This window comes from Petaurus breviceps, unplaced genomic scaffold, assembly GCF_028583685.1.
Source record: "Petaurus breviceps papuanus isolate PSGF00001 unplaced genomic scaffold, PetGlider_PUasm1.0 90847, whole genome shotgun sequence".
Lineage (NCBI taxonomy): Eukaryota > Metazoa > Chordata > Mammalia > Diprotodontia > Petauridae > Petaurus > Petaurus breviceps.
This window is the reverse complement of record NW_027187360.1, coordinates 1471260-1496836: the sequence shown is the minus strand read 5'-3', so window position 1 is coordinate 1496836 and position 25577 is coordinate 1471260. Positions and strand designations below refer to the sequence as shown.

The 25577-nt window shown below is 43.1% G+C and overlaps 3 protein-coding genes across 8 annotated transcripts in view; 2 read left to right on the top strand and 1 right to left on the bottom strand.

The window, feature by feature from the left end:
* The window catches only part of SULF2 (sulfatase 2), a 146751-nt gene extending 125826 nt beyond the window's left edge, over positions 1-20925 (top strand). For all 3 annotated transcript variants that reach the window (XM_069072363.1, XM_069072362.1, XM_069072361.1), the window contains exons 12-21: positions 6296-6524; positions 6730-6826; positions 9152-9246; positions 11822-11881; positions 13706-13875; positions 14588-14730; positions 16531-16654; positions 17981-18014; positions 18261-18311; positions 20089-20925. In XM_069072363.1, coding sequence (XP_068928464.1) covers positions 6296-6524; positions 6730-6826; positions 9152-9246; positions 11822-11881; positions 13706-13875; positions 14588-14730; positions 16531-16654; positions 17981-18014; positions 18261-18311; positions 20089-20119 — 1034 coding nt within the window. In that variant the 3' untranslated portion in view covers positions 20120-20925. The remainder of the gene's footprint in view (positions 1-6295; positions 6525-6729; positions 6827-9151; positions 9247-11821; positions 11882-13705; positions 13876-14587; positions 14731-16530; positions 16655-17980; positions 18015-18260; positions 18312-20088) is intronic.
* ZMYND8 (zinc finger MYND-type containing 8) overlaps positions 1-25577 on the top strand; it is a 540997-nt gene that overhangs the window by 17083 nt on the left and 498337 nt on the right. The gene's annotated exons all lie outside the window — the stretch shown is intronic.
* The window catches only part of NCOA3 (nuclear receptor coactivator 3), a 209576-nt gene continuing 205684 nt past the window's right edge, over positions 21686-25577 (bottom strand). For all 4 annotated transcript variants that reach the window (XM_069072335.1, XM_069072338.1, XM_069072337.1 and 1 more), the window contains exon 23: positions 21686-25524. In XM_069072335.1, coding sequence (XP_068928436.1) covers positions 25513-25524 — 12 coding nt within the window. In that variant the 3' untranslated portion in view covers positions 21686-25512. The remainder of the gene's footprint in view (positions 25525-25577) is intronic.

The following is a 25577-nucleotide window of genomic DNA, read 5'->3' as shown; positions in this document are numbered from 1 at the left end:
CCTTAGAACACAGGGTGTCAGAGCTGGGAGGGCCCTTAGAACACAGGGTGTCAGAGCTGGGAGGGCCCTTGGAACACAGGGTGTCAGAGCTGGGAGGGCCCTTGGAACATCAGGGCCAGAAGCAGCTTGAGCATATAGTGCCATCGTTGAAAAGTGCCTTAGATCCAACCTCCTCCTTTACAGAGGAGTTACAATTTAATTTAATCGCAAAGGGATTAAAGAACTTGCCCAGATCTATATAGTAACCTATGTACTACTGAGCTGGGACTATGCTTGACTCCTGGAGCGCTGGGGTCAGGATGAATGATCACTAGTGATATGTGTGCAGGGCGTTTTAGAAGGGAATCGTCCAGAGGAAGCACCGAGAGAGAGGATGATCTTGGTAGAGATGGAGATGGGGCAGACATGAGAAGTCAGCAGTGAACATTGTTTTTGGAATCAGGAGACCCGAGTTCAAATCCATTCTCTCCTACTTATTGCCGTATAACCTTGGGCAACTTACTTAACCTCCCTGGCTTTTTCTCATCTATAAAATAAGGGGTTTGGGACTAGATAATATGTAAGGTCATTCCAGCTCTAAATTTTCTGGTGCTTCTCTAAGTAGCATTGGCTCTTCATCAGAATGGACATCTCATCAGCCAAAACAGGTAGCTCCTTGTGGGGCTAGCTCTTGTAAGTCTTATGTTTAAGGATAATTCTCTGGGCAGCTTGGTGGCCCAGTGGATAGAGCCCTGGGAGTGAAATCAGGAAGACTCATCTTCATGAGCTCAAATCCAGCTTCAGACACTTTCTAGTTATGTGACCCTAGGCAAGTCACTTAACCTTGTTTGTCTCAGTTTCCTCATCTATAAATCAACTGGAGAAGGAAATGGCAAACTATTCCAGTATCTCTGCCAAGAAAAACCCAAATGGGATCAGAGAGTGTCAGACACGACTGGAAAATGACTTAACAGCAACAGTTCTCATCTTCCCTGTTCCATGTGTGCCCACCTCAGGAAGGTGAAATCCAAATCCTCTAGGGCAGTTGGCCTACTTCCCTCCCAAACCCAGGCTCTTTCCTGAGCCTGCCCTGGCTCCCATCTGACGCAGATAAATGTGCCTATTTGAAGGATGGGGTGTGATTAGAAGCGGCAGGCAGCAGCCACCAGCCATCCCTTCTCAACTATGTTTCTTGCCTCTCATCCCACAAACGCAGGTCCTCAATTATTTAGCAGATTAGTCTTTCTCCATAATGACCTGGCACACATTTCAAGACAGAAGCTTCAAATTGATTTCCCCCCATTATATTTCCTCGCAGGCTGATTACTAACTACTAAGCTAATTTTTTTTAGGTGAATAAAATTATTGGTTCCAAGATTGAATTACACAGCGACACACTCTCTTTAAGTGTGCGGCATGGTAGATAATCTTTAAATAATACCAGAACTTGGGACTCAATTAAGCTTTTTTTTTCCTCCTTAAAAAAAACTGCAAAGAAAATAAAATTCTTAGTAACCCAAGGGTTGATTTACTTAGGCAAGGCCCCCAGTAACTGAAGCTTTGAGAACTGAGTATAGACACATTGAAGGGGGTGGCAGCAGATCCAGTTTGGCTGAAACATAAGTGTGTTCAGGGGGAAATGATGTGAGGTTGGCTGGTGAGGTAGGTTGGAAGCCAGACTGTGGAGAGCTCTGAATGCCAGTGAGGATCATGGGATTTGGAACAGGAAGGAACATTAGTAATCATCTAGTTAATTAAGTGAACAGAAAAGTTATTAAGTGCTTAAGTGGTAGGTTGTACAGTGGGATAGAGTGCTGGGCTTGGAGTCGGGAAGACCCAGAGTTCAAATTCTGCCTCAAGACACTTGCTAGCTGTGACCCTGGGGTGTGTGTTTCAGTTTTCTCGTCTGTAAAATGAGGTGTTGGACTTTGTAGCCTCCAGAGTCCCCTCCAGCTCTGAATCTATTATTTTAAGGAGGAGGGAAGCACCCAAGACACTTCCCCCACCCCAACCCCAATTTGTTACAACTATCGGGAGGCAAAGCCCTTTCTATTGGGTTTATAAAATTTAGAGCAGAGTGTTCTAATTGAGTCTCCTCATTTTATAGAGGGGAAGCCTTGAAGCCCTTGCCCACTGCCACACAGTAGCAGAGCCAGGATTCAAACCCAGGACTTGTGACTCCAAATCCAGTGCTCTTCTCACTCTGCCACCACTGGCAATGAAAGTCTCGTAAGCAGTGGGCTGATATGGTCAGACTTGTCAGTTAAAAATATTCCTCTTGGAGCAGCGAGGTGGTGCAGTGAATAGAGCACCAGCCCTGGCGTCAGGAGGACCTGAGTTCAAACCTGGCCTCAGACACTTAACACAAAAACTAGCTGTGTGAGCTTGGGCAAGTTACTTAACCCCAATTTCCCTCCAGAAAGCAAAAAATAAATAAATAAAAAATTTAAAAATAAAAAAAAAGAAAAATATTTCTCTTGTCTGAGTAGGCCCAGTGAATAGAAAAGAAACATAGATCCAGTCCCAATTTTGCTACATGGCTGTGCAAAGAAATTTCACTAAAGTCCCTCTGTTTTCATTGTAAAAATGTAGTCCATGATGGAGAAAGATTTTGTGAATGTTCCTGGCCTCTATTGTTGTTGGTGTTATTTTCTCGGGCCATGCACCAGACCCTCAGGAAGGAGGGAAACCCAGGAGAGGGCATGGATAGTTCCAAGCAAACCCATCTCCATTCCTGTGAACATGATTCTCATTGTCCCAGTAACAGTTCAGGGTACTCAGTCCATCAGCCTACGGACACCTATTAAGTGTTTACAGTGTGCCATGTCCACTGGGCCTAATGCCAGGGATGCAAGGAAAGACAAAAATAATCCTTGCCCTCTTGAGATGGACATGTGGGGGGTGGAGGTGAGTGGAGTAGAGACATGTAAGTAACTAAATGCCTACAAGATATACATGTCTGTATATGGAAGGTTATCTCAGGAAAGAAAGTTCAGTAGCTACTGGGAAAACCAGGAAAGGTCTTCTGACTAAAGGTGAAATTTGAGCTAAATCTTTTTTTTTTTTAAAGCAATCGGGGTTAAGTAACTTGCTCAAGGTTACACGGCCAGTTATTTCTGGGTGTGGTGCTAAGTTGTCTGAGCCCGGATTCGAACCCCAGGTCATCCCGACACTGGGGCTGGTGCTCTTACTCACTGAGCCACCTGGCCACCCCTAACCAATTGGGGTTAAGTAACTTGCTCAAGGTTACATGGCCAGTTATTTCTGGGTGGGTGCTGAGTATCTGAGCCCGGGATTCGATCTCCAGGTCATCCCGACACTGGAGCCGGTGCTCTTACTCACTGAGCCACCTGGCTGCCCCTAAGCAATCGGGGTTAATTAACTTGCTCAAGGTTACACGGCCAGGCGTTTCTGGGTGGGTGCTGAGTGTCTGAGCCCGGGATTTGATCCCCAGGTCATCCCGACTCTGGGGCCGGTGCTCTTACTCACTGAGCCACCTGCCGCCCACTTGAGCTAAATCTTCAAAGAAGGGACATCTAGGTGGTGCAGTGGAAAGAGCACTGACCCTGGAGTCAGGAGGACCTGAGTTCAAATCCAGCCTCAGACACTTCCTAGCTGTGTGACCCTGGGCGAGTGACTTAACCCTGTTTGCCTCAGTTTCCTCATATACAAAATGAGCTAGAGAAGGAAATGGCAAATCATTTGAGGGAGGGAAAAAGGAAGGAGAGAGGGAACAAAACTAAAAGATCTCAGAAGGCAGGAAAATAATTACTCTGCCAGGGCAAAAATAGATTGTGATGTTTGAGGAATGGCAAGTGTCTAGCAAGGATCAAAGTGTGGGGCATAGAGGATGGTGTGAACCTGCAGTCATCTCTGAAAGGGAGGACTGGAATACATCACATGGTGATAGAGTGTCTGAGTTCTAGGCACATGGTGAGCTCTTAAATGTTTGTGAATGGATTCTGATGATATACATAGCCTTGTGACTAGAAATGCTACCTGAGGTGATATTAATTAACATTGGTGCAAGAAAGCTACTAATAAACCATGTGACCTTGGGCAAGGCATCTAACCCAACTGGGCCCCAGTTACTTCATCTCTAATAGGAAGGAGTTGGACTGGACACTCTCTAACAATCCATCCCTTTCTGGGAAGTTGACCAGCACGTACTTACTAATTATCTCTACTATGTGCCATAGGGATATAAAGGCCAAAAAAAAAGAAGAAAAGTGGGGGGGTGTCTTTCCTTCAAGGAACTTCCATTCTATCAGGGGAGAGACTTATTATACCAACCCCGCTTCAGCCAAGCTCAGAGTTTATGCCACCTGCCAGCTGGAAGTCAGAGGGAAGATTCAGGCACAGTCACCCAACAAAGGAGCAGAGTTGTTTCATCAGGGACCCAGAGTGGCAGAGGCTTGAGTGATGGGGGCTCTCAGAGAGTTAATGGAACATACAGCTTAGGTCTTTGTTCCTGTCAGAGCCAGGGTTTATGGGTTCATAATAAGCCATTAACTTTTTTATGTGTATGAATCATTGTCACTAGACCCCCTCTGACAGAAGCCTCACTGTGAATGAGGGCTCCTTCGGGGACTTGGTGGCAGGAGACGGCTACATAGAAGAACTGTGGGGTGAAGAGGGAGGCCACTCAGAGGCTGGAGGATTCCAGATCTGAATTCTTTGTATTCCACCTTCTCAGCTGACGACTTCTTTGGGGCGCGGCTGCGAAAGTCATTGAGAGCCTGCTACATCTCTCTGGGCCTGGCCAACCAGCCGTGCTTGACCATGCCATCTTCTGGCAATACCTCATTCTTCCTCCCCACCTCTACCTTTTCATTTCTTGGTAACTCTGGAAATAGTAATTAAATCAGCCCTACCATTATTTCTGGAAAGGGCCTACCAGTTGCTTGCCCTAGGGCTCTATTTACCATCTATACTTTCCAAACCAAAACACCTTTCCCAGGTCACCATCCCTATCCCTCTCTCAAAGTACACAGTCTTTAAGGGAAGAGACTGCTTCTCCTTTGTACGTGTTGCATATAATCAGTGCTTAATAAGTATTTCTTTATTCATTCATCTCACTTTTCATTAGCCTTCATAGACAAAACACAAAACTCCCTGGGTCGTTCCCACCCCGGGCCAAGGAGTTGGGGAGAAGGGAACAGGTGAAGAGTGGAGGGCACAGATTTTTTTTAAATCATCTTCCTAGGTTTTCTTCCAAAGTATTTCTCAAGCCTCCTCCCCACCCCCTACCTCCTGTAGGCCAACTACACGCAAAAAGAAAGAGATGGTCACTGACCTTCAGAAACTTAGGGGAACAAGGGACAAGGTGAGCCACATGGCCTACCTTCTGTCTCACTGGGTATCAAGGAAGAATTTATGGAACAGGCAGACAGGAGGCCTGCAATCTGTGCTCAGCTCAGTCACTAGCTTGTTGTGGGACTTTGGACAGTCAATCAGCAATCGCTTATTAAACAGCTACCATGTGCCAGGGATGCACTTAGTCCCCATCTTCAGGAACACATTCTAATGGGAGGATACAGCATAGCAAGAATTGGGTGCCTGCAAGATAAATATGGAGCAGATGGTCAGTAACCTGAAAGGGGGAGCAATTGGTAGCTGGGAGGACCAGAAAAAAGGCTCCCTACACAAGGGGGCTCTAAGTGAGGCACTGCCATTATCTAGGTCCCAGGCGCTTTCCTTGCAATACAGGTTCACTGAACTCAATTATTTTCAAGACACCCACACACACACACACACATTCTATGGTGGTGGGATTTCATTTTTCGTTTTGTTGGTGTTATCTTTAAAGAAAGACTTTTTTTTTGCTTTTTGGAGGGGGAAGGGCAGGTCAATTGGGGTTAAGTGACTTGCTCAAGGTCACACGGCTAGTAAGTGTTAGGTGTCTGAGGCTGGATTTGAACTCAGGCCAGTGCTCTATTCACTGAGACACCTAGCCACCCCCAACAAACATATTTTCTAGGGGAAAAAAGAGAGAATCTGTTAGCAGTTGGAAGGAATGCTACCTTACCTAATCATGTTGGACTTAGGATGAGGCAGACTTGGAAGGAAGAAGAGCCAGCTAGAGGATGTGGGGGGGAGGGTAGTGACCCAATAGACACAATAAAGAGCACAGGACTGGACCTAGTTTTAAATCCCAGTGCTGTTAGTCACTCCTCTGAGCCTCAGTTTGCTTCTCTGTAAAATGAGGATGTGTAAGAAAGGGCTAAAAAGATGACAAGTCTCCAGCACAGGAGGGAGGGAAGAGGATGAATAGACTGGTCCTGAGAAGGATTGCAGAGACACACTCACTTTGCAGAATACAAGGCCAGCTACATCCGGAACCGCTCCATCCGCTCTGTGTCTATCGAGCTGGATGGGGAGCTTTACAGCATGGCACTACAGCCTCGGAATATCACCAGGCGGCACATGCTGGAGACTGGAGGGGCCCCTGAGGACCAGGAGGACCAAGATGGCGGCAGCGAGTTCAGCGGCACTGGGGACCTTCAGGAGTACATGGCCCCCAACCTCATCAAAGTAACCCACAGGTGAGACTGGCTCCAAGACAGCCCCGCCCAGTGCTGCAGTGGGGAGAGATGGGAAGGAAGCTGCCGCCCCTGGAATCAGGGCTGCATAGGGTCCGAAGGTGGGGAGGGACCGAGACTGAGTAAGAGCTCATCAGGAGCTTTAAAATGTGCAAGTCCCAAAGTCCACTGAATGATAGACTCTCTTTCTTCCCCCCACCTCGGACAGGTGCTACATCCTGGAAAATGACACTGTCCAGTGTGACCTAGACCTGTACAAGTCACTGCAGGCCTGGAAAGACCACAAGCTGCACATTGACCATGAGGTGAGTGGCCCCTCGGCTCAGCTGTCTCCTTCTGCCTCCAAAGCAAGACCATAGGGCTGTCCGTGGACAACAGAATGGGATGACGGAAAGGTCCCTGTTGGAGGATCATCAGACCTAAAGAGGAGGAAATGGCTACACTTTTCCCCAAAGAGTCACCAGTTGGAGAAGGTGGTGGGAGGGGGAAATGAAGGTTTTTTAAAAATAGGATTGAGGCATTGGGTGGGAAAGGAGGAGGACAAGCATTTACTATGCATCAGCATTCTGCTAAGTACAATACAATGTTACCTCATTTGATTCTCACAACAACCTGTGAGGTAGGTGCTATTATCTCCATTTTGCATTTGAGGAAACTGAGGCAGGCCCAGTGACTTGTCCAGGGTCAGACAGCTAGTAAATGTCTGAGGCAGTGGTGGGGAACCTTTGGCCTGGAGGCCACATGTAGCCCTCTAGGTCCTCAAGTATGGCCCTTTGCCTGAATTCAAACTTCACAAAACAAAGGGGTTCTGAGGTTATATTTGAACTCAGCCCTTTCTCACTCCAGCCTTGGTGTTCTACCCACTAAGTAGATTGAGGGAAATAAAGTGGGAAAGGTCACATAGTGTGGTAATAATCAACTATTGAATCAATAAATATTTATTAGGCACCGGTTATGTGCCAGGAACTCAGGCTATAAAGACCAAAAATGAAATTCTCTGATCTCAAGGAACAGAGAATTCTGTCAGGGAGGGCAAATACATATACAGACTATATCTATGGAACAAATGCAAAAGAAATATAAAAACAAAGTCAGAGAAGGACAGTAGCAGTTGGAGTGATTAGAAAAGGTTTCAGGTAGAAGGTGGTGCTGGAGAATTGAGTCTGGAAGGAAAAAATGAATTCCAGGAAGCATGGGTGAGGGGGAAGGGCCGGAGGTGGGGAGGGCCAGAGGAGGAGTGCTGTGTGTGAAGAACAGAGAGAAGCCTCATTGGACAGAATCATTTATTAAGTATCTTTTATGTGCCAAGCACTGAGCGGACTACTGGGGATACAAAGAAAGGGGAAAAAACAAAACAAGACTCCAAGACCTCACAGTCTAATGGGAGAAGACACCATACAAACAGAAGTCCACAGCAAAAATGCATTCAGAGTAGTGGCACTAGCATGAAGGAGGATCAGGAAAGCCTACTTTAGAACTTGCACTTCAGAACTTTAGCTGAGATTTAAGGGGAGCTGAGAAAGCCACAAGGTAGAACCAAGAAGGGTGGAGCATTCTAGGCAAGGGTAACAGCCAATGAAGATGCCCAGAGTGGGGAGATGGGGTCTCAGAGCGGGGCAAGGAGGCCGGTGTCACCCACAGCATAGCACAAGAAGACAGGGAGGTGAAGGGGCAAGAAGGGCTGGAGGGGCCAGATTAGAGAGAGCCAAACCCGATTTGTCTGTTTTATCCTGGAAGCAACAGGAGGCCTGATGTTTATTGAATAGGGAGGTGGCATGGTCAGACTTGCACGTGAGGAAAATCAATGCCACAACTGAATGGGGAGGACAGATGGGAACATAAAGAGACCAAGTAGCTGGCTATCACAATTATGTGGGAAGGGGAGTGCGGTACAATGAGGCTCGAAATATACCATGGAGTAAAGCTGGGGAAGGGATTTTAAAGCCAAAGCAGTGATTTTTTTTTTAAGTCCTGGAGGCAATAGGGAGCCACGGGATTTTATTGAATAGGAGAGTAAAATTGGTTTGCATTTAAGAAAATCATCTCAGCGGCTAGAAGAACATCAGACTTGGAGTCAAAGTTTTTGAGTTCTGATCTCAGCCCCAGCACTTACTAGGTGTATGTCCTTGTCAGATAACTTCCTCCTCTCTGGGCTGCAGTTTCTTCCGCTGTAATATGAAGGGACTGGACTCGATTTCTCCAATTCCTTCCAGCTTTGACATTCTTTAAGTATGATTGGGAGGTGGGAGAGCTTACCACCTCTAAGAATTCTTATATCCTCACCTCTGGTGAACGGGGCTTGTCCTTCTTAAAGTTAGGAAGAAGGATGAAGTGACCTCTAGAAATGCCCAACCCAATGGTGTTGGTGGTGACCTTGAAGGTGACAGCCTTGATCAGTAGCATAGGGAAGAATGAAAGAACCCCCTCCCCAAAGAGGGAGACCTATGGGGCTAACCCTTTTTGCCTAACTCTAAGCAGAAACCTAACTTCGAAGCTGTCTTTAAATAACGTCCATTTTTGTGTGCTACAGTGGAGCACTTGCTGAGGCCCAGGGCTAAGGAGCTCTGTGTAAGAGGCATCAGCCTCAGAGGTTTGAGTCCCTGCTCTCCAATGGTCTTTCCTTTCCTCAGATTGAAACACTTCAAAACAAGATTAAGAATCTTCGAGAAGTCCGGGGTCATCTGAAGAGGAAGAGACCTGAAGAATGTGACTGCAGTAAGATGAGGTAGGAGGCAGCTGGGCAGTCCTGAGGCATCCTGGGCTTTGAAGCTATTGGACGCTTCAAGGGAAGGGCAGGCAACATACGTGAAGCTGTAAGTCTTGGATGCAGCCTTGTCTGGAAATAAGGGGAGCTAGCTTTTTGAATGGCCAAGCTGAGAATGCTTCTCCCTTCTAGTTAGGGGCTGGCCCCTGCACTCACTTGATGGGGCAGGATAAAGGGTTCTCAGGCAATTAATAGTCCTCAATACGTGGGCCCCTCTCCTACCAGATTTGTGTGATGTCTTCTGAGCAAGCTTAACACCCCCCTAACAGCACCCCAGTTCCACCTGATAGGAAGAAGATAGCTTAAGGAAGACAGCCTTTGGGGCCAGTTTGATCTAGAAGGACATAGCTGACTGGCATGTGGCAAAGCTTCTAGCTTAGATGAATGTGAATTTAAGAAATTGGCCTCCAAAGCTTCAGATTCGAGTCAGTATGCAAGGTGATCTGAGCTTGGGAAGGAAGCCTGGGAGAAGTCCTCTCCACACACCTTTGCTTACATAGGATAGCCAGCTATGTTGGGGTTAAATCCATGCTGTTGGAGCTGGCACCACAACTGGCACCACCTTGACTGCCACAACCCATGGGCATAAGCTACAGCTGTCATCACCCTTCACCCCCAAGGCAGCACTCAGATTTGGGGTCTTGTCCCCAATGAGCCCTTTCTAGCCCCGGACTAATCTGTGCAACTCAGGCAGCCAAGCCAGATCACATCAAGCCCTGAGAAATGCCTGCTTCACTGAGTGGTTTTGAGGAAAGTACTTTGTAAGTCGTAAAACGTGACATCGATGCATGAGTTATCCGATATTTAGGCCTAAGTGACCTTTCAGCTTTTTTATGATCCTACCTGAGCATCCATCCAGAAGCTGGTTGTGATTTTGCAGTATGTGATCAGCACCACTGGGGGTCACTATTACCTCAGTTCTATCATAGGAATGACTACAATACTGGGCACCTGGAAGGAATCATAGCTTAGGCTTAGAAGCCCTCAAGTCTGCCGGGGAAATGATTTCTGTCAGCTGGTAAGAGAACCCAGATTCCCAGTCTCCTGATGACTGGGCTCGTGCACCTTCCACTTAGGAAAACAAGCCATGGCTTGTTTTGTTTTTCCTTTTGAAGAGCTAGAAGTTACCCCATATATAGAACCCTGACTTGATAACGAGCTGAAATTTACTATTATTTCTGTGAAAGCTGGATAAGAATGGGTTTGGTTTTTTCCTTTTTAAATGAGATTTAGGAAAGCTCACTGCTTGAGTTCTAGGGCTAATATTAATTCAAAAACAAACTCCTGGGGATTGTAAGGAAAATTGCCATTTAGTGAATACACTGGTGTGTGTGCATGTATGTATCTACATGTTTATATATGCATTTATATATTATACATACACACATATACACGTATGTATACATGCATGTGTATACACAGTGTGTGTGTGTGTGTGTGTGTGTGTGTGTGTAACCATCCATCCTCTATTACTATGATAGAGAATGTCTGGATCCAAAAATATCATATCCCCAAACGAGGTCTCCAATGGAAGGCCCCCAGGGATCTGTGCTTGGCCTGGGCACTTACTGCTTTCTGAGTGACTTGGATAAAGACAGAGATGCCTTGCTTATCAAACTTACAAATGACACAAAGCTGGGGGAGGGAGCACTAAGGTACTGAAAAACACAAATCAGAACTCAAAAAGACATTGTTAGGCTAGATTATTGGACTGAGTCTAATTAGAGGAAGCTTTAATAATTTAGTTGGGTCCAAGATGGGAGAGGGGGGAGCATGGCTCTACAACTTGATGGACAAATATGTTGGTTTCTTTTTTTAGTGGACTGCAGGCTCAATCTAAGTCAGTATTTAATGTGTCAGCCAAATGAAAATTAAAGAAGTGTAGTGTTCAAGCAGAAGGAGGTGATGATCTGATTCACCATCCAGACAACATCTAGAGTATTGTATTCCTAGGGGCTACACTTGGGGAAAGACATTGACAAATTGGAAACAGAAAAAAATAAAATAAAATCCAGAAGACAAATAGGATAGTGAAGGGTTACACGTGCAGCCCTTAAGGATCAATTTGATGAATAGGGGTGGGTTTAGACTGGAGAAGGAAGCCTCAAAGACCACTTGCTAGCTGCCTTCAGGCTTTTTGAAGGGGTATCATATGGAATACACTTGTTTTTGGGCACAGGGAGAGCAGAATGGGAGTAATGGGCAACCATTACAAAGAGACAAGTTGAGGCTTGCCTTGAGATAAAGAAAAACTTCTGAATAATTAGAGCTACCCCAAAATGCTTTAAAGTTCATGCGTTCCTTTTCACTAAAGGGCTTCAGTAAAAAGCTTGCTAATGATTTGTAATGAAAATATGGAACAAGATATGATACATAAATATATCATTTATACTCCAACATATAACTGATACAAAGGTATTAATGGGTTGTTGGGTTCAAACGCTGACTCAGCCTAGGAAAAGACGTGGGGTGTGGACAGTGGGATATGGCACTCTTTTAAGAGTAGCGGCTTCTAAGTACAAATTCTGTTTTCCAGCTACCAGGCTAAACACAAGGGCAGAGTCAAGCACAAAAGCTCCATGCTGCATCCTTTCAAGTAAGTGGTAGCTGGCTCTGGGAGACACTTTGGAACACAGACCTCCTGCCTCTGAGACATAGGGAGAATTCCAATTCGGTTTCCTTGGCAAGGGAGTCAGAAGGGGATGGGAAGGATTGTAGTGGAAGGCATCCATTCTAGCCCCACCTTATTTCTTAAAAAAGAGGTGCTCATGACCTCATTCCTTCCTAAATAGCATCCCATGATGTTTCCTACCCTACAATTCAGTAGGGGTTCATCCTCATTATTGGGATTCAAGGAAAGATTGGATGCTCTCCAAGTAATGTCCCTTTCAACTCAAGTTCTGGATTTCCTTCACAGGTCCATAAAAGGGTTCTGTGGTTGGTTACCTTTTAGTTAATGACTGAAAAATGGTTGCAACTTTCCAAATGTGAGTACTCATGGAAAAGGAAGAGAAAGGCATGTGCCATAAATCTGAGGACAGGATTGAGTGGGGAAGGAGGAATATTCTACTTGGATTCTTCCAAATGCCAACTGTGGTTGGTAGTAGTAGGAACTGCATATTTCTGATAGCAGTTCTTTTGTATCACTTTAAACCAGTCCCTTTCTAGGACTCACTCTCTTCTTCTGTCAGAAGGCCAGATAATTCCCACAAATCTCCAATTGGAACTAATCCAAAAGTGGAATAGGCCACTGGGCTGACACCTACTTCCTGTGGTAACCATGGGCAAAGCAAATAACTTCTCTGAACTTGAGTTTCTTCATTTATAAAATGGGGATATATCCCTCCCTCACAGAATTAGTTGGTTCCCCAGTACAGAAAGGTCTCTGAGAGATATAAGACAGAGGTGTCAAGACACAAGAGCCTCAACACCCCTAAGTGCAGCTGGAAATCGATCTGATCAATAGGTAATTGATAATAGTTAATAAAATAAGTGAGAGATGCTGGTAGTTTGGTTTCCACAGATTCTGTGGGAACAATGGGTGCTTCAGAAACAGATCCTTGCACAGGATGTGCAGGAAGTTCTAAGTCAGGGTGAGGGATAAAGAGCAGAATGCTCTGTATGGTCATGTAGCAGGAAGAAATCAGTACATTTATCCTTCGAGGAGGCCCAGGCCACACTGGCTCAAACCGGCTGGGGTTCGAGAGAGCTTCATTGTCTGGTCATGGGTTATGCTGGGGGGGGGAAAGGGACCATTCACACGAGGGGCAGTCCTTCCCAACTGGGCCCAATGGTTGTAACGAGGGTGGGATAAAATGGGGGTAGAGTCAAATGAGCCTATATAACCTTTGTTCTGCTTGTGGGGTGTATGCACACGTGTGTTTTGTCCCACGAGGGCGCACGCATACCCACTCACACCCGGAGAATTATCAATAAAAGTATCTCTTCTTTCACTCCACAAACTGTGACTTCATCTGTTACCTGATTAACTGAAGGGGAGAGGGCAGAAGCCTTCTCAGGCAAAGCTCCAAACTGAGCTGAATCAGGGACCATATTTCATTTATAACATAAGTAAAAATACAGTAGCACGTAGATAATGTTCTGAGTCACTATGCAGCCTCAGGGGTAGTCATGTCTGTCCCTCCCCGCCCTTTTCTATTTGAGTTTGACCCACTCCTGTAGAAAAGAATCCAATTCAGGTGTGGAGGGAACTGAATGATTCAGTCCAGCTGAGATTCTATGGTAGCGGGTGTCCGGAGGACAGGACAGCTGTGGGTGGCCCCAGGGCCACATCCAAGTCAGAAAGGGGCTTTTTGTGGGGAGACTGGATTAGGCTGAATGGTAAAGCAGTACCTTGGATTTCTCTCTTGTCTTCCTTTCCGTCCCCTTCCCCCTCTCCCAATGGGGCTCCTGAACCCAGGAAAGCCATGCAGGAGAAAGACAAGGTATGGCTGCTGAGAGAACAGAAAAGAAAGAAGAAACTCCGCAAGCTACTGAAAAGACTGAAGAACAATGACACCTGCAGCATGCCGGGCCTTACCTGCTTCACCCACGACAACCAGCACTGGCAGACAGCTCCACTGTGGACACGTAAGCAGGGCCAGAGCTGCCAAGTCCCCGCTCCGCTAGCGCCCAGCATTACCGCTTCAGCCTGGGTGTACTAACCCCCCCCCCCATACTTCTTCAAGCTTGTTCCTTATAACTGTGTGAAGAAACAGAAAGTGCCCCGGGGCTTAGAGTTCAAAGACCCAGTTTCCAGGGCCCCACTCAGTCATTTACTGTATCACCTTGGGCAAGACACAGTTTCTCCCAGCCACAATTTCCAACTGGGGACAAAAAGAGCATGAAAGGAGATGAAGGATGTGATTATAGTCCCTATTTAATCTCTGAAGGAAGCTGGTACAGAAGGGGAAAATGACTTGCCCCTGGTCAGCTAAGAGGTAGTGCTGGGGCCATCATCTAAATCTTCACTTACTCCCTTTTACCATACAAATCCTGGGCCTTCTAAAGGACAGAGTGGCAGCAAGGAGGGGAGAGTGCATGTTAATTCATTTCCATCGCAGTTATCCAGCCAAGATTCCATACCTTACTAATCTCTAGGCTGGTAACATCTCCAAGGACAAAATCTAGAGGAAATCTGCTCTTCTGTACCCAGAGGGTAAGGACTAGGCTCACAAAGCTGTCATTCCTGGGTCAGATTCCTAGAGGAATAAGTACACTGCCTGCCTATTCCTCTACCTTACCTCTTCCAGAATGGCTCATGCTGCTTCTCACCACACTACTCTTTTTTCTGTTGTTGCAGTGGGGCCTTTCTGTGCCTGTACCAGTGCCAACAACAACACATACTGGTGTATGAGGACAATCAACGAGACGCACAACTTCCTGTTCTGTGAATTTGCAACAGGCTTCCTGGAATATTTTGATCTCAACACTGATCCCTACCAGGTATGGGATTCACTGTTCCTATCCTATCAATCCCACCTATTTTAATTAAGTAGTTTTCAGTAGGAAGCATCATGGTACTACAGGGCATTGGGCTTCAACGTTCCACTGAAGGGTACAAACTCCAACAAAAAGCACTTGGGTGTTGTACAGCCAACCCAAGTTGCTAAGGAGCATGTCCCAATAGGAGCCGGATAGGCTGATGGTCACTTTGGAGGGTCCCAAGAGATCTGTGTAGTTAACATTTTTATCAATGACTTGAATAGGCATGAACCGAATGTTTATTAACTTTCTGGATTCAAGTCAGCAAGCATTTATTAAGCACCTACAATGTACAAGGTATGCTGGCAGTACAGAAAAAAAATGAAAGATCCATTCCCTGCCCTCAGGGGGTATGACATTTAACAGAGATTAAATGCAATCTGAGGTGGTCAGGGAAAGTTTCCCATAGGAGGTGGCACTTGAAATGACACTTTGAAGAAAGCTAAGAAGCACAGATGAGTGGTGTTGGTGTTATTACTGTTTTCAGAGGTAGAGTTGGTGTCATGGAATAAATGAAGATGGCTGGAAAGTAGTGTGGTGACGGGCTTCCAATTCAGATCATATGTAAACAGTACTTATCAGGAAGCAGAGGTCTCTAAGGAAAAGCTTCCTAACCTTTAGAGTAACTTAAAAGTGGAACGGATGACTGTTCTCAGTAGGCAGGTATCCTGCCTCTTACACCTGCTACATGTGTGAGTGACCAGGAGAGGATACTGGGCATCCACAACAGCTACTGTTTTCAAGGGCTGGAGGGAATGCACCTCCTGGCACCTCAGGGAAAAACTAGGTAGGAACAATGGATGGAAGTTGCAAAAGCCAATTTAGATTTGATGAGATGAAAAATTTTCTAACCATTAGCAATCTCCAGAAGTGAAATGGGTTGCCTTGGGAGGTCTTTAAACTAAGGCTTAAGGAGAGCTTGTCAGATACAGGTTTAAGTTGGACTGGACACCCACCAAGGTTCTTGAGAACCGGGAAAGTCTGATTCCAACATCACAAATGTGTGACCTGAATGTGCCAAGTCACTTCTCTCTGGGCCTCAGTTTCCTCTACTATGAAATGAGAGGGATAAGTTAGATGTCTTCTGAGGTCCAGAGGAACAGCAAGAGATCTGTGCTTCTCTGACTTGACACAAATTCTGGTCAGTTGTTTGTCTTGGGTTCAAGGATGTAGGAAATTCCCAAGGAGAGGCTCTGCAGTTGTCCAAGGGCACTGAGAGGTTAAAAGACTTGGCCAGACCACAACTAGGGGTCCTGACTCTGAGGTCAGCTCTCTCATCTGCTACGCCATGTTCCCTGTGTTGTCCATACAGCTGACTTCCAAAAATAGACCTATAAAAGTGCAGAGGGTTGCTTCCGCCTGATGGAAGGTGAAACTGCAGTGCTCACAACTGAACTTTAGAACCCAACCTGGTCAAGTGGATGCAATGAATAATGTAATAATAATACCAATGTTCACACTGCTGTAATTAATTTAAGGTTCATGAAGCGTTTCCCCTCTAACACCCCATAACCCTTTTAGAGTAAGTAGAAGAACTATCCATTTTCCCCACGGTCACACAGCTACTGCACAGCCCAGATTCAAACCCAGCACCTGTTTTCATTTATACCACAATGAAAGCCAAAAAGACTCACAGAATACTCTTTACTCGCTTCAGTTGGTGAGGGTTGGCACAGGACAATGAAAGAAAATGCTTCCACAGTATGGAGCTGGGTAGCTTACAGATTTTTTCTAACGACTTGTTTTTCTTACAATCACCAGCTGATTAATGCAGTGAATACACTGGATCGAGATATTCTCAATCAACTGCATGTACAGCTTATGGAGCTCCGGAGCTGCAAGGGTTACAAGCAGTGCAACCCCAGAACTCGAAACATGGACTTTGGTAAGTATCCTGCCTCATCTTCTCCCTCAACTCCAATTCCCTCTACTTGTCCCCAGCTATACAGAGTACCCAGGAAATCTTATTACCTGACTTAAAGTGATGACGTATTTGAGTGATCAGGTTCCTACTTTCACACTGTAGTAGCAGTCTCTTAGACGGTATGACTTGGAAAGAGCAATGTAATATTTAATTCATGTTTTCTTTCTTTTTTTTGAGGGCAATTGGGGTTAAGTGACTTGCCCAAGGTAACACGACTAGTTTTTGTATTAAGTGTCTAAGGCTGAATTTGAACTCAGGTCCTCCTGACTCCAGGGCTGATGCTCTATTCACTGTGCCACCTAGCCACTCCTCATTGATGTTTTCTTTTGGGGTGGGGTGATGGCTAGAGAGGCTTGTTTGGCTAAATAAAACCAATTTAATTGCCAGATCACCCTTACTCAGCCTTTCCTCAATATGCAGCTCATGAAAAAGTGACATGAAAAGACACTAAGAGAGGCCTGCTTCCCCATTCTAGAACAGTCTCAGATGAAATATGCTGAAAGGGCAGAGTGAGGAAATAAAAAAAAACCTGAAGGTTATGGAGGACTGAGGAGAACATCCTGCAATTCCTTCATTGTGTTAAGAAAACTCGAATGGTGAGCAACAGCCCTGATGCAGTGAGAATTCTAATCAGAAATATGGTCACAGAACCTCCATCGGAGGCAAAGTCTGTTCTCTAAAACATGCATGAGAACAGAAAGGCAGGCTTACCTGGTCATTGGGCTAACAGTAGTGAGGAAACAGTTGTTGGGGAGTTTTGTAATCCTAATTAGGATCAAAGTCTCTCCCAGTAGAATCTATTGCCTTCCCAGATGAGTTAAATAGGTGACCATACTATGATCAGGGTTCCATGATTTTTTAAACTAGACTGACTAATCCTGGAACCAAGGAAAATGGAAATCTAGCTGCAATAGGAAATTTCTACGAATATTTGGGGCAATAGTAAGATATACCAGACCCCGCTGAAGTTCTGGTTTAACCGACTACACATCTAAAGCTAATATTTGACCAGTGGGGGCAATGTCATAGAATCCTGCCCAGTGATATCTATTTTCCTCTACAAAATGAGGGATTCTGCCTAGATTATCACTACAATCCTTCCAAACTCTAAATCTGGTGATGGGTTCCCAATTAGTCACCTGAAGCAACAAATACAAGTGCCACCAGTTACCAATACAAGTAGAAGAAAGAACTCCTTTGACAACAGATTGGTTGTTTCCAGTCTGTGCATCTTCTTAACCTTTCCTGGCTATCCACTGATCACCTCTTTATTTTCCCCTCATTTAGGACTTAAAGATGGGGGAAGCTATGAGCAATACAGGTACTTTCACTTTTTCTGCAAATTTTAAATGTCAGTTTCTTCTCCCTATTATGTTCCCCCAACTCCATTTTGAAATAATCTAATCATCTTCTTTCATATGTGGGGTTTACATGTGTCTGCCATAACCCCAAATTAGGGATGATTCAGTTCTAGTTTTCATCTTTTATTCCTTTCTGGGGTGGTTTGGGCTTCTTATTCTTGATTGTTAACTTTTTTCCCCTCCTTTTTAACTTCTTGAAAACCTAGGCAGTTTCAGCGTCGAAAATGGCCCGACATGAAGAGACCTTCTAAGTCACTGTGAGTTGAGTCACAAATACAACAGTAATTCTGACTTGTTTCATTGTATAAGCCCTCCTGGTTTTCATGCCATTTTTTCCACTAGCTTCCAGGAGAGTAGCATTGGTCTTGCCCTCAGATGACAAGAGAAAGAAAGTATCTTTTGTTTTATTTAACTCTCAATAGCTCCATCCCAGCTCCCTTAAAACTATTTTAAGCAAAACAAGAAATGTAGTATTCTGTTACCCACCCCTTTTAAAAGAAAAGAAATTGCTTTGAAGCAATAGTCCTGGATCCCCCAAAGTTACGTCAATCAGAGTATAAACCCAGGCAGGTCCTGTATTCATTTTAGAAGGCTTCAGATGTGGTTTGAGGATGGATCCTTTGAGCCAAAGAATAACCCTACAGTCAAGTTGAGAAACAAACGGCTTCAGGGTGAACGTTTTAAAGATAGCCTACCAAGTAAGTTATGGATGCAGTACCTGTACCAGGAAATCAGGGGCCCCTGTGTGATCACAGCATTTCCTAAAAGTAGGGGTTATATGTAACCACCTATTCCCCTGGTGGAAAATGCATTTGAATACTCACTTACTGAGGGTTGGGAAGAGTAGGAGTAGTCTAAGACAATGAAAGGAAGCATTCGTGTGAGGCTCTACAGAGATACAATAGTGTCTGCTACCCTGCCAGCCCCAATGATAGGCACAACTTTTAAGCTTGTTGCATTTATCTTCCCTCCCCCAACTTAGTTCTAATGTGAATGTACTATGTTAAAATAACATAGGATTTAAATAATTCCTATGGGCAATTAATGGCAGGACAATAACACTAATGTTAACATTCCAGAGTCACACAGGATGATTAGGCATGAGGTTGTGAGCATTAGGCATGAGGCTGATGAGACTGTATACACACTGGAGTTAAACATCTTGATTTTAATAACATAATGATCAACAGTTCTGCTGTAATGCTTGTTTCAAAAGCATGAATTTTTTCCAACTCAATATATTAGGGAACATTTTGAGTATAACTGCAGTTACCACCGTGTTTCTTTTCCCTTTGAGGAAACTATTTTAGTTCTCTGTATTTTCAGTTTCTTTATGCTTCGTTTCTCTCACAAGAAATAGTAAGAAAACAGAAAACTGCCCTGCTTCACAAGAACTCACAAGCTCACAAGCTGCAGTCTTTCCAGCCCATTTCCACAAGCAAATTCCAGGTCTTTTTTAAAGCAGAGTGTGCCCTATTTATTGTCTGTCTTAGGGTGCAGTAGGAGCTGTGGGTTAAGGAGGGCTGGTTCACCCTCCAATCTGGGGGCAGCCCACATGCTGTGGACACTGCCATTTTGGGGGGTAGTATTTCTAAAATTTTTTAAACTATTTAACATGTATACAACTGTGCTTTTTTCAGATTCCAATCTTTGTTTAATGTGCCACCAACAAAGTTCTTCAGCCTTATGCCCTAACCCTATTTTTCCCATAAGCCCATGGTTTTTAATTGCACAGTTTTACAATACTGAGGTGCTTTTGGGGAACACATACACCATGACAAAACTGACTGTAGCTACTATGAAAGTATTAATTAGCCAACTAAAAGTTAGCATAGAGTAAAAAAAATCCACTTGGTAATGTTGATAATCATTGTTTAAGGAACATATATAAAGGAAGGCCTCTATCTTTGGTAGTTAACAAACACCTTCTTTCCCAAGATTAGAAAAACCCAGAATTGTTAGCTGGAGAGTAACATGACATCCACAAACAATATAGCATCCTAATAATGATACTTTTTTTTTTTGTCTTAACAGAGGACAACTATGGGAAGGATGGGAGGGCTAAGCTCCAAAAGCTGGTTCTCAAAGAAGAAAGATGTCCACTGGCCAGAAAGCCAAACTTTTTACAGATACTGTGTATGATTTCAGTAAGACTTCCACTGTTGTACTGGAGAAACTTTGGGGCTGAGGTAGGTAGAATATGCCACTGTTAACATGCTAAAAAAAAAAAAAAAAGATCTAGTGGATTCTAGAGGACATCCAGAAAGACCAGGGATCCTTTTAGAACTCCACTGGCACACCTGCTTTTGCTTTGGACTATATACCTCACCAGCTGCACAAAAAGCATTTTTATTCCAAGAAGTCACCACTAACACTGAGTCGATAAAGGGAAAAAGAACCTAGAAGTGTGAGACGGTATCCCAACATTGGAAACTCCCCCAAGGGCAAAATCCACAACAATTTTTTAAACTACAGTGAAAACTCCATTTCCAACACCTCTATTTCATAAAGTGTATTAACAGTCAGAGAAAGAAGGCTCTATCAAGTCAAGTGAAACAGGAACACTGCACCTAGAAAAATGGACTTTTTTCCCCCTTTTTGCTTAAAATCAGAGTAAGCACTAAGTAGAAGACAAGCAGTATAAAGATGACTCAAGAACACTGGGACAGAAGTGGACACACAATCACCATGTTTCTTGTTTCCTCTGAGGAAACTGTTTTAGCTCACTGTATATATGTATGGCCAACCTATTACATATCAATTACCAATTTCAAGATGGGCAGTGTAAATAAATATTCAATAACGTTCAAGTCAAAAGGAAATTCCTTCAAGTTGTGAAGATTTTTGTCAATAAATTGTGGAATGCCCAGATACCGTTTCTTTAAATGTTGCCTTGTTACCACATAATTCCAGGATTGACCGTTTTTAAAGCACTGCAAAGAAAATGCAGTTAATGTATGTCCTTAGTTTTAATGAAATCCTATTTGTACAGAAACATTTTTAGTGTGAGTATTGTATTGTTCCCAAACCATTGTATTAGGAAGTTGTGTTTTTTTTTTTTTTTGGGGGGGGGGAGGAGTTCCAGTCTTTGTGTTTTGATTTTATTTGGACTTTTTTGGGGAGTGAAGGAGGAGGATTTCTTCATAACACACTCTGTTAAGATACAGTGAGCAGAATGAAGGGACATCCTAATGAGGAAATCTTACCTTGAAATTTCTTTTGATGCATTGGGAACCAATCCAGTGACAAAGTTCCAATGAACAATTCTAAAAGCTCTTCACCTGGTTGTAAAGACGGTGAAAAGCATAATCTAGAATGAAAGCGTAAGGGCCTTCTTCACCCCCCCCCCCCTTTTTAAAAGGTACCATCTCTTAAAAGTCTGACTTAGCATCTACAGTCATACTCCCTTGCAGCTTTCTTATGAGTTAATTGCTATACACAAGAGTGGATGGGAAAGAAATTTATCATTACTTACATTTTAGAGTCCTTAAATGCCATAGCTAAAAGGGAATGTAAAGACCAACCACACCTTTTAGTAAAAGGTTTCTTCTTACCAGATGTGTGAATTTCATGTGTTATTTAACAAGCCAATGTGGATGAAAAGTGCTGAGTAAAACTGTCAGGGTCCAGCTTTAAATAGAAACCTTTATTTACATTGACATTAACATCCAAAAAACAATCAGAAAAGCAGTCATAGCTTACAACCCAGCCATCTTATAAATCATCCCATGGGGTTTGGATTTTTTGCAGTGTAAAGAAAGATACAGATATTTCAAGCAATACTTAATGTAAACTACATTTAAATTTAATTCATACTCAATACTGTAAGCCTTCTCCTGAGAATTTTTAAATATTGCTCTCAGAATTACATACAATTTTGTGATTGCTGTATCATTTCCACCATATTTAAAATTCCACATAATAACCAAAAAAAAAGAAAGAAAAAAACCCCTGCACATTACGAAATGTAACATTCGAAAGGTTTTGCCTTATAGCAGGAAAAAAAAAAAGCTCTCACTCCTTTGTTGTTCAAAGCAAATATCTGGGATGCTATTAATTCTTTAGCTCACATGTGTGCAGCTTCTGTGAATAAAAGGAGACCAGATGGACAGGTAGTAAAAGTGACTTCCCTGCAGCAGGTTAAAGTAGCCACTGCTGGCATTCAAATGGCCTCACTTTCCAAATCAAAGAATTTTCCCAACAAGTGTTTTCCTGTGGAACTAAACTGGGGGAAAAAAATCCCACCCCAACCCATCTCTTAAATATTAAACACTGAAGTGTTAAGCAGTGCTGTTTGTATTCTATAGTTCTTTCTGTCCAGATAAATGATTCATAAATGGCACTGTCAAGAGAAAATCATTAACAATGCAATCTTTTTTTTTTTAAGGAAGGAACATTTATTTCTTTTACATCACATTTTGAGCTTTATAAAAAAAATATATCTTTGGATTCAGCAAAAAGTAAATACTGGTAATATCCAACATTCTAAAATCTGATGAAGTTAGGATTTCTTGTACATCCTTCAGGTACTTTGTTTTAGAAAAGGTACATAGGGAAAAAGAGGAGAGGGTCCAAAAAATAGCAAGGGAATTTTTTCAAAAAAAGTAAAAAGGGCAGGATGTACAAAGCCATCAACATTTGCAGGTTTCACCAGCATAATGAACAAGTATAAAATGTTTGAAGTCTGGCAGGTTTCATACTGAATATAAAAAGTAGAGAGAAGAGAGCTTCTTTCCTTCCAGTGCCTGACCCTGTAAGTCTACCCTTGGAATCAGTTGTGAAGAGACCTCAAAGGGGTGTGGGTGTGGTGTTTAGAGCAAAAAAGGTAAGAGCACCATTCTCTTTGTTAAAGACAAAGATAAGTCAAACAAGGGAAACTTATGCACCCCAAAAATAGAATCTATGATTTAAGGGGTGGTAAGAAAGTAATTTCCCTAGGGAGGCAGCTGGTGGCACAGGATTGGTAAAGCACTGGGTCTGGAATCAGGAAGACCTGAATTCAAATCCAGTCTCAGACTAGCTTTGTGACCCTGGGCAAGTCATTTAACCTCTATCTGCCTTAGTTTTCTCATCTATAAAGCTGGGATAATAGCATCTACCCAAGATGATAATTGTAAAAAGCACTTAGCACAGTGCCCAGCACAAAGTAGGTGCTATAAAAATACCTCTTCCCTTCCCCTACTGTGAACATAGCTCTCCAAATGAGGCACGTCAATGGTCTTGCAGGTACAGTCCTCTAAAGTTTGTCATCTACTATCTTTCCATATGGATCAAGTTATGTGGGGAGGGGAGAGCTAGTGAGGAAATAAGAAAAGAGACCCATTAAAATAACCTACATCTTACTCCCACATACATGAGCCTAAGGACAGCGGAGTGGTTGTCACTAATTTTAAGTCACAGAGCTTCTAAAAAAAATTTTAGACATATAAATAATATTCCAATTGTTCCCACCCCCATTATAATAACAACTTTGGAAATTCATGTTTGCACTGATAAAGGCTTACTTTAAGAAACTTGCTAAATAACTAATGTATTGCCAACTCCCATATGTAAATACAGCAAACAAGAATGTCGGAAATATTATAATAAACCCACTGACAATGCCAAAATTCATGCCTGAAATTTAAGACAAAAGTAACAGGTGACCTGCACAGAATGGTTTTAAGTTCTATCTTTACTTCTCTTCCACTGACTGCCAACTGGTACTGGTATCTATAGCTAAAAACAAGACCTCGTTGTTACATCTGATGCATGGACAGTCAAGAGTTGACCTTAGTGACCACGGTTGTAATTCACTAAAGGGTTAGAGCTGACCAGAAAAGCCAGCTTTGTTCACAGGGGCATAAAGAAAACAACAGTCCTAGCTATGGTTTTAACAAAAAATGGCTAAGACAACATTGAAAATTAACACAAACTCATAGTAATGAACAAGCTGCTGTTATTACATCAGTTCAAAGCAATGACAAAACCTATGTCATTCATCCACTCCCTGACTCAAAAGGCAACGTGTTTAAGTTTAAAAAAAAAATACCCTGAATTGCTGTCGTACAATTCATGGAGAGCTGAAAAAGGCAGAGAGCTCTTTTTCTTGTCGGATCACACTTTATTTTTAAAAACTAAAAATAATACCCTCCCCCCACCAAAAAAAATTAACAAAGTGCTTAGTTCAGGTGGAGAAAACAATTACAACTGCCTAACCTTAAACGAATCGTCTTTTTAGAAAGCTTTTTTTTTTTTTAAGATGGAAATGAGTGAGGTGTACAAGACCAAAGGAGAAGGGAAGCTAAAGGCTGCCACCATCCCCCACCCAACTCCCTCCCAGGTCTTTAAATTAAGAATTTCCTCTATTTTTTACCTCACTATGCTGAGCTTACAGAAATCAACACTGTTAAATATTTAGCTTCACAAACTCTGCAAAAATGAGTTCTTGTGACCTACAAAAGTCATATATATGTACACATAATACAATATCTTAACGATTGTATTTACAAAAACCTATTCACAGAAACAGACTGCAAATTTCTGATTCAGACTGCAGTACCCGGCCTTGGGTTTTCTGAAGTTGATTTTCAAAAAGGATTATTGCTCTACCATATAGGCAAAGTGTGACATTATCCAGTCCTTTCGAGTGAGTTTACATTTCCTGCCCGATGGATTAGCTCAGACAGAGAACATGATACAGCTCGCCATAAGACCTCAAAAATATTGCATTAATCCATTACTTTCTAGATAAAGTGCACTCGGCTGCACATTAGCATGTAAATATTAGCCACTATTGCAATTAAATACTGTTATTTCCATTTTCCTTTCTGCAAAGCCACTTACTATCAGTAATAATCTGGAATATTAAATGCTAGTGGTAATCCTAAAAGAATTAGAGGGCATAACCATCAATGGTGGTGGGGAGTCCAAAGCCCATATCAAGTTGATGATATGACCTCGAACATTCTGATTTACTTGAGACAAGAGGTTAAGAGAGGACTGTTCACCAATGAAAAAAGGCCTCAAGGCTGGGAACTACATTCTGTGTCAGACATTGCTACTAGAGAAATCAGACTTTTCTATCCCACAACTCTCCACTTTCTTTGGCCTGCCTACATTTAAAGGGCTTTGGATAGCAAGGCAGAAAGAAATAATAACACACAGGGAGTCTACCATATTTACTAAAATGCCATTGCCAGATTCACATCTCTAGAGGCAGAATGCCAAAAATATTTATGTCCATTGCTTAATATACCACAATATACAGAAAAACAGGTAGACAATATTTTAGCTCATGACCCAGATCTGTTCAAATGAAGTTACTTGGGATACCTTAATGAAGATTTGGGGGAAGTAGGTCCTTTTCATAAATGAGATGTCACTAACAATGTGTAACCCCTTATTTTACCTCCTGAAAATACTAGTGCAGAGACTTTTGTACAGTGATTTTCGGTGGGAGGTTCTGGACTTCATGTGTCAGCAGTATTTCTGCAAATAACCACAGGGAAAAGGAGTTAAAACATCCATTTTGCAAAATTGAA